The 8,269-nt window shown below is 37.2% G+C and overlaps 1 protein-coding gene across 6 annotated transcripts; it reads left to right on the forward strand.

Moving 5' to 3' along the window:
- The first annotated feature begins 3,590 nt into the window (after positions 1 to 3,590).
- On the forward strand, positions 3,591 to 7,620 carry LOC136235902 (pentatricopeptide repeat-containing protein At5g27460). 6 transcript variants are annotated; one of them, XR_010691977.1, is made up of 5 exons: positions 3,591 to 3,723; positions 3,810 to 4,083; positions 4,466 to 5,737; positions 5,845 to 6,042; positions 7,483 to 7,533. XR_010691977.1 is itself a non-coding variant. In XM_066025984.1 (4 exons), exons 1-3 carry the CDS (start codon positions 3,689 to 3,691, stop codon positions 5,705 to 5,707), a joined length of 1,551 nt encoding a protein of 516 aa, XP_065882056.1. In that variant the 5' UTR covers positions 3,591 to 3,688; the 3' UTR covers positions 5,708 to 5,737; positions 5,845 to 7,620. The 6 variants fall into 6 exon arrangements, 2 of the variants coding, with proteins under 2 accessions (XP_065882056.1, XP_065882055.1); XR_010691976.1 differs by having other exon boundaries at positions 4,466 to 6,042; positions 6,152 to 7,620; XR_010691974.1 differs by having other exon boundaries at positions 4,466 to 6,723; positions 7,483 to 7,619.
- Positions 7,621 to 8,269: the final 649 nt, after the last annotated feature.

The following is an 8,269-nucleotide window of genomic DNA, read 5'->3' on the forward strand; positions in this document are numbered from 1 at the left end:
CGCTGAGGAGTTGAGTGGCGTTAAAGGCCTCTTCCTCCTCCGGGCCTACTTCCTCCATCAAAGGCCCAAGGTTTCTGGGAGATATCGGAAGGCTCTGGACCACGCCTCCGGCGTGCGTCATGGAGCTGGTCGCTCCAACTTCGCGAAGCACCGTTGGTGCCGAGTCATTAGGGGTTTCCATCTTGTCTGAAGATCCGGAGTCACTTGTAGTCCACGATCACCGCACCAAATAATTAGGTATGCGAACACTGTGATCCTGGTCTTCGGAGAAGTGCTTTAGCTTGTCGATGGCTCGTCCCTGCGCCGGGAATGGTCCCTGCGGACACTCCGACGAGCAAGACAGTTAGAGGTTCAAGATAATATATTTAATGTAAGGTGCAAGTGATTCAAGAGATTACCCCCCTTTCCTTCCAATGTGAGTTGTGTATTTATAGAGGGTGTTTGGGCCCTGCGCCTCTCTGCCCGCTTGGGCCTTCTTGGGCCCTTTATTCATATCCCGAATCAATGTGTAAAAATACCTTTAATGTTTGCAGCCAGGAGTAATTTTACCCTAACATCTAAAATGGTGCAATGTCGAAATAATTTGAGAAATAATTCATCAAATAGTGTTTCCGATCATAAATCTTGTTATCTACACTTCACATATTAGTCATTTTGTAATATATTATAAACATATGATTTGATATGAATTTTTTTTAAAAAAAAATTAAAAAATGTACTGTCTATTATTAAAATATTCCACAAAATTTATTAATCTCAAATTCTATTATTAAATCACAAAAAAATATGATTTTTTTTAAACAAACTGACAAGTAATTAATGCAGAATAAAGAACAAAATATCATGTTTATAATAATGTCTGAAATTGATCAAACTTGTCAATGTTAGATAAAAATGCTCTTTGCTTCTAATGCTAGGGATAAAATTGTACCATATTAAACGTTAAGAATAAAATTGCTCATAATTGTAAATGTTAGAGGTATTTTTCCACCTTATCCCAATATTTTTAGTATTGGGCTACAACGCATAGAAATAGAAAGAAGCGGGGTTTAGCTATTATTTTTGTCATCTCCTAATTCTCTAGTCAGCAGATCTACAAAGCCAAATATTACCCTGACGGGGTTTTTTGGAATGCACGTTTGGGGCATTCACCTAGTTATATATGGCGGAGTATCTGGAGCTCTCAGCTTTTGCTTCAAAGGGGTTATCACTGGAAATTTGGGGACAGTCAATCGATTAATGTCTTGCGGAATGATAATGCAATGTTTATTACCTCTCTGATTGTTCCAGGCCTTGAGAATCTGCGGGTCAGTGATCTCCTTACCCCCTATTCCATTGATTGGGATGTAGAGTTATTGCATGAACTGTTCAATTTGGATGATGTAAGGGTTGTCTGTAAAACTGTTATTCGCATTCCAAACCGACCCGACAAAATCATTTGGAATGGTACTTTAGATGGATGGTATTCGGTAAAAAGCGCATACAGGTTGGCTAAGGAGAACTTTGAGGATAATAGTGACTTGTGGAAAGTTGGAGATTGACAATTTATCTAGAAAGCGACCATCCCTTTAAAGTGAGGTACTTCTGTTGGCGATTGGCACGAAATTGTCTCCCCACACGATTTAAATTGCATACAAAGGGTATTGATATCAGTGACTCTTGTGTCATATGTTCTGCGGATATAGAGGATCTATGGCATCTGTTTGTCCTATGCCTGAAGGTTCAAGAGCTATGGCGTGCTGCGAATCTGGCCCGGATTGTTGATCAAGCTACTGTTACAGCTTTGAAATTCACATATTTATTTTTTAATATTTGCAGGAACAGCAGTCCAGTTAACAGGGAGAAGTTTATGATGTTGCTATGGGGATGGTGGCACACACGGAACTGTCATCTGTGCCAGCAGACAGTGGTTCGTACATCGGATGTAATCGCCTCCTGTCAACGATCACTCTGGATTGGCAGCCGGCACAGAAACGAAAACACATTTTGGCGGGTAGGAGATCTTTGCTGCTGACGGACAATCCCAGAACCCGCACCTCACTTTGGCACCCTCCAACACAAGGATCCTTATCGTACTATACATACATTGGGCAATTCACTCACGTTGGCACGACGAGCTTCAGCGCTGCCCTCCGTGATGCAGAGGGGAATTTTATTTCAGCCAGAACAGTGACGAGTACTGGAGATATATCAACTCGTGAAGGCGAAACCTTCGCGTTGCTGTTAGCAATCCAATGGACGTCGGCACAGGGACTAACTAACGTCACATTCGAGACTAATTCAAAGCTTACACGCGATGCGATTTACTCATTGGATACCGATCACTCGGAATTTGGCGATGTTATTCAAAGCTGCAAATCGGCAATTGCAGTAAATAACGGCTTCTCCGTCCATTTTATTCACAGACAAGCAAATAGTCTGGCCCATGCTTTAGCTAGGTCGGCTCCTCAAAGTGCTTGTCTAGTTACTTATGATTTGTTTTCGGGTTCTTTACCGATTTCATTGTTAAACTATTGTCATTCTTTGATTCATTAATAAAGTTTGCTTTCAAAAAAAAAAAAACCTTAATATATTATTTGGTTTCTGAACTTGTTCAAAAAGCTTGATTGGTCCTTTGAATTTTTAAAAGTGTCTCGATAGCCCCCTGAACTTGCATAAAATGTTCAGTTAGCCCCATGAACTTGCTTAAAATGTAAAGATTGCAAAAAAAATTAAGTTAAAAATGTAAGATGTATTACACGTGTTTTAAAATATTATTACATAATTTAAAAATATATTAAAATGAAGTTATTACTTACCCAACTATAAAACTTACATTCTGTACACTGATTTGTTTTTTTAAGACACATGCAATATACATTTCGAATTTAACTTTTTTTTTTGCCTAATGCTTCCACACCCACTTAACTTGTCCAAATTGGTCATTTTACCCTCTCAACTCATCGAATGTCCTATTTACCTATTTAACTCCATAAAAGTGGTATTTCTCACCCCACAACTTATCCATTTAGCCCCCAACTCATAGAATGTCCTATTTACCCCATTAACTCAATAAAAGTGGTATTCCTCACCCCTTACAATCCGTTATCGATGCTTAAATTGATACCATTTTTTAAACATTAAACCTATATTGGTACTATTTTTGTAGGTGGAACCTAAATTGATACTTCTCCAAAAACCATAGGCTTATTTTGGTACCTTATCCCTACATATAATGTCTTTAACTTGTTTAATAAAATAAAAGTTGATATTAAAAAAATATATTTTCAAACTCATTTGAATAAGTCCTATTAATTTTGCACTATAAAGTGGTAAGAAATACCATTTTTATAGAGTTAATGGCGTAAATAGGATTATAAGGGGTGAGAAATACCACTTTTATGGAGTTAAGAGGATAAATAACACATTCGATGAGTTGTGAAAGAGTAAAATGATTAATTTGAACAAGTTAAGGGGGCTGAAGTAGTATTAGCTTTTTTTTTTTTTTCTAAGTGATTTATATATTGATTATCTTTGTTTGGGAGTTTGGAGGTTAATGGAGATGAGAGTTAAAATGTGGTAATGTTAAGCAACTTGAGCGAGTTAAAGGGGTCAAATGATATATTAAGACAAAAAAAAAAAACCAAAAAACAAATAGACGACTAGTAATTTGAAGGAGAGTGAAAGATCTGAAGTAGCTGTTGCTTCAATGGCGGTTCGCAGGCTCGGTTCCAGTCTTGGACGGTAATTTCGCTTCTATATGCTCGTTCTCGTTTTTCTTGTGTGAATAGTTTCGATTTCTACATAATGATTGTGATATACGATTGCAGTTGTAGGCTTAATTTTGAGAGAAGCAGTCTCTTGATGTTCGCATCTTCACTGGCTTCGCCGTTTAAAGATGTCGACGAATCGTCTTTGAAAAGTGTAAATACCACTCCCAGTCCCAACCTAAAAAATCAAATTCTAAGACTTAAACTTCCTGGAGAAAGTGCAATCTCCGTGCTTCAAAGTTGGTCCGACAATGGCTACAAGGTGACATTTGACCAGCTCAGATACATCTCCGCAATACTCATGAAATCCAAGCGCTATAAGCCCGCACTCGAGGTTCCTTCCTTTGTCCTTTTTTTACTCCTAATTCAGTATTGTTGAGCCGCCAAATTTACTGTTTCTGATTTGGGTAATTTTCTGTTGCTATGCAATTCCTGGAAGTTCATTTCATTGCTTTTATTTTCTTGCTCATTTTTCATATGGAGGAGAGCTTCGAGTCACACTTTATTTTTTTCCGTGAAATTGCACAATTTAATGGTTAAAAGAGAGCTTATATATGCATATTTATCCTTTAAATGTTGTGTATGGCTAATTCTTGAACTGGAAGTATTGTTCATGGTTTTGCTTTACTTTACTTTGAAATTGTACCTATTGTTTGTTATTTGACAAATATCTGATGATAAACATTTTGATGTCTTCTAAAATCTAATAATTTTAGATTTTCACATGGATGGAAACTCGAAATAATTCCCGCATCTCTGCAGCAGATAAAGCAATGAGATTAGAATTAATCATTAAAGTGCATGGCATAAGAGAGGCTGAAGATTATTTCAAACTTATGGCTGATTCGGCGTCACGAAAAGAGGCCTTTCTTTCTCTTCTTCGCGGTTATGTAAAAGAAAGAGACACTGTGAAAGCTGAGGGTCTCATGATGAATCTAAATGACTCAGGGTTGCTTGTAAGCCCTCATCCGTTTAATGAGATGATGAAACTTTATATGTCCACATCACAGCATGAGAAAGTACCCTTTGTGATCCTACAAATGAAGCGCAATAAAATACCCTTAAATGTTCTCTCCTATAACCTTTGGATGAATTCGTGTTGTGAAATGTCTGAAGTGACCAAAGTAGAAATGGTTTATAAGGAAATGATGAATGATAAAAATGTTGAAGTTGGGTGGAGCACTTTGTGTACTTTGGGAAATGCTTATACAAAGGCAGGCATGGTTGAAAAAGCTCTTTGGGCCCTTACAATGGCTGAGAAGAAGCTTTCCACTAACAGTCGTCTTGGTTATTTTTTCCTTATTACACAATATTGCTCATTAAGGAATAAGGAAGGAGTTCAGAGGCTTTGGGAATCTAGTAAAGGAGTTGGTGGAAGAATCACATGTGCCAACTATATATGTATACTCTCATGCTTTGTTAAGGTGAATAACCTTGTAGAAGCTGAGAGAGCGTTTATGGATTGGGAGTCTAATTGTCGGAATTATGACACTAGAGTATCCAATGTCCTTCTTGGTGCATATGTGCGGAAGGGACTGATAAACAGAGCTGAGTCGTTACATGTCCGCACATTGGAGAGGGGTGGACGCCCGAATTTTAAGACATGGGAGATCCTTTTGGAGGGTTGGGTGAAGAGTCAAAAAATGGATAAAGCCATCACTGCCATGAACCGGGCATTTTGTTTGCTGATGCGTTGTGATTGGAGACCATCACCTGGTAATTTGATAGCTATTGCAGAGCACCTGGAGAAGAAGGGGAGTTTTGAAGAGGCAAATCGGTACATTCGGGTTGTACATCATTTTGGTCTTGCAAGCTTACGGTTATATAAAATATTTCTAAGAATGCACCTCAGTGCTGGGAAAACCGCTTTTGACATCCTTGAAATGATGGGAAAGGATAAAATTGGGATGGATGATGAGACTTTTGCCCTTGTTGAAGCCTTGAAGTCATATGCATAATCAACTAGTGTCTTTTTCATTGCAGTGATGGTATACTACCAATTTTTTTTTTTATCATTGCAGTGAATTCCACCAGAGACTAGTGGACAGAAATTAGTAACATGCCTAATTCTTGTTTTGGGGATGAATATCTTTAGCAACGAAGACTTGGTGGCAGAAAATGAAAGAACAGGGAACTCCTACTGTCTCGTCATTGTTTTGCAAAAATAAAAATAAAAAAGAAGAGTCTACCAGTGTTTGCAGATGCTGGCAGATGGAAGTGTTGATTATGGAGATTGCTTGCCGGCACCTCAAAGCATTCTAAATTCAGAAGAAGTGCTAAAACCACTGCTTTTGTAAGTTTATTATGTGTTAGTAATTTGTGGAGCATTTTGTGATTTTTAAGAAAAGCGTGAAGCAAAAGAATGTCTCTTCTCTCATTCACAATTGCCTTTTATGTATCAGCACAGTAATTCAGTTCCCACTAATGTCCAAAAGAATTGCTTCCCCTCCTTTGAAATGACCTTCCAGAATACTGAGATCTCTTTAGCTTCTTTTGCACCGGTCTCCCTTGTTGCGGCTTCCACGTCAGCACATCACTAGTCAATTTTCACCGCTGATTGAAACAACATGTGACTATCACCTAAGTGACCAAAATGACACGTTGCTTCCACCTAGCTAACATGTGTTGTTTCGGTCAGCTAGATGACAGACACGTGTCATCTAGGTGGCAGTCACATGTTGTTTTGATCAACAGTAAAAGTTGACTACAGTCATGTCACTTTTCCAGTAGCTTTTTGATTTTGAAGTCGCCCGAGTGACTTAGTTGAGACAAAATCAAAATTGAATGATTTTATTAAGACAAATTAAAGTTGAATGACTATTTTGATCGCTTACCGCGATTCTCGTCTCCATTATCTAGTCTGAATCGCAGCGATTTTGGAGGGGTATTGGGTTGGGTTGGTCCTACTTTTCAAGTTAGAGCTACGTGCTCCTTCTACTCCATCGATCAACCCATCCTCAAAGAAGCTCTTAAGGTTAGTCCCAAATCTTTTTTTGTGCTATTTTTGATTCTCGGCTGTTGATTTGTAATTTGAATTGTCCGAATTTGATTTGATTTTGTTTTAGGATTTAGGTGATTTCTTTATAATTGCTTTTACTTGTCTATTTAGTGCAGAATTTATATGTTGATTGCTTTGAAATTTTAAACTCGCAGAAGAAAATGATAAAAGAGTCGAAAGCTGCTTTCAATGTCTAAAGTGTGTTTCTTTTGGATAGTAGCAGTATTTTGAAATAGACTATGATGCATAATGTAGCTAGATCTGTAACCGAGACGAACAGAGCTTTAGCCTGTTCAGGCTCGGCTCATGAGCTCGAGCTTAACATCCTGTTAACGAGTCTGTTCACGAGCTTTGCTCACGAGTAGCTCATTAATTCAGTTCATGGGCACGAGGTCAAGGTGGATGGAAATCCAAAGCCGTTTTTTCGTTAAGAAAATTGTTCATTACTTGTATTGATTTGGATTAGCACCCATTGTCGCCGGAACACTCCGTGGAAGCTGTGTACATAGCTGTTATTTTTTTTTTTTTGTAAAAGCACCCAAAAAAAAATATCAATTATACATATCACCATAGAGCCCTCAGGAACCACTATCAGTGAATACTAGATCCGTCACTGTTTCGTTGATCATAAATACTATTCATGTAACTTAGTTACATAGTTTGTATTAGTGATAATGTTTGAACATCGTTAGCGATTAGTGATACTGTTTGATTATCGTTTCTTCTATAAGCCAGTCGCGTTCATGGGAGGGATGTTTGCGGGGCTGTTACGGCTTGATTTGGAAGAAGAACCATTTAAAGAATGGGTAACAAAAACTTTAGAAGCCTCTGGTGTTACAGTAGAAAATGCAGATGGTGGTGAAGGATTGAACCCAGAAGAAGTTCCACAGCAGATAGAGATAGAATGACTTAACTTAATCTCTTTTGGTAATATTTGTTGTATGTATTTATAGCAATAATATAAGCATTAATTGCAATTATGAGCTGTGGTTTCATTTTTATCTGTGTTTTTGTTCTATTAAAATTGTGAACCAGGTTTGACAGAGAGGGAACTTGAGCTTTTGATTGTGCACATTAAAACCGAACACTACAAACCAAGTTTTAAATAAAATTTAAATATATAATAATTTATAAAAATATGTGATAAATAAAATTCAAATGTGTAATAATTTACTTGGAGAATACACTTGTTTTGTTACTTATTTTGTAATTTCCGGTCATTATACATGATTGGTCCAGTGGGGATACACCTCTGTTTTTTTTTTCCGTATATATACATGTTATCATTTAAGTGGTTCAGAACCAGTTTTTCTGCATCAATGTAAAACATTTCAAAAATTAAGCTAGATTTGCACTATAAAACTAAGATTATATCATTTTGAACAAACTTAGAGAAATTTACTACCTATCATATATTAATTAAGTTGAATTTTTTAATTAGACAGAAACTAAATGAGCTAATTAACTATAATGGCCTTAATTTGTTGGAAATTGAAAGACCAAAACCATCCACAGTAGAATA

The sequence above is a fragment of the Euphorbia lathyris genome, chromosome 7 (genome assembly GCF_963576675.1).
Source record: "Euphorbia lathyris chromosome 7, ddEupLath1.1, whole genome shotgun sequence".
NCBI classification, from domain to species: Eukaryota; Viridiplantae; Streptophyta; class Magnoliopsida; order Malpighiales; family Euphorbiaceae; genus Euphorbia; species Euphorbia lathyris.

What these genes read in the sequence shown, in the direction of transcription:
- LOC136235902 (XM_066025983.1), top strand. Translation starts at nt 3,689, where the DNA reads ATGGCGGTTCGCAGGCTCGGTTCCAGTCTTGGACG. An exon ending in CTCGGTTCCAGTCTTGGACG is followed by an intron (nt 3,724 to 3,809) that starts GTAATTTCGCTT and finishes ATACGATTGCAG; the next exon opens with TTGTAGGCTTAATTTTGAGA. An exon ending in GCTATAAGCCCGCACTCGAG is followed by an intron (nt 4,084 to 4,465) that starts GTTCCTTCCTTT and finishes TAATAATTTTAG; the next exon opens with ATTTTCACATGGATGGAAAC.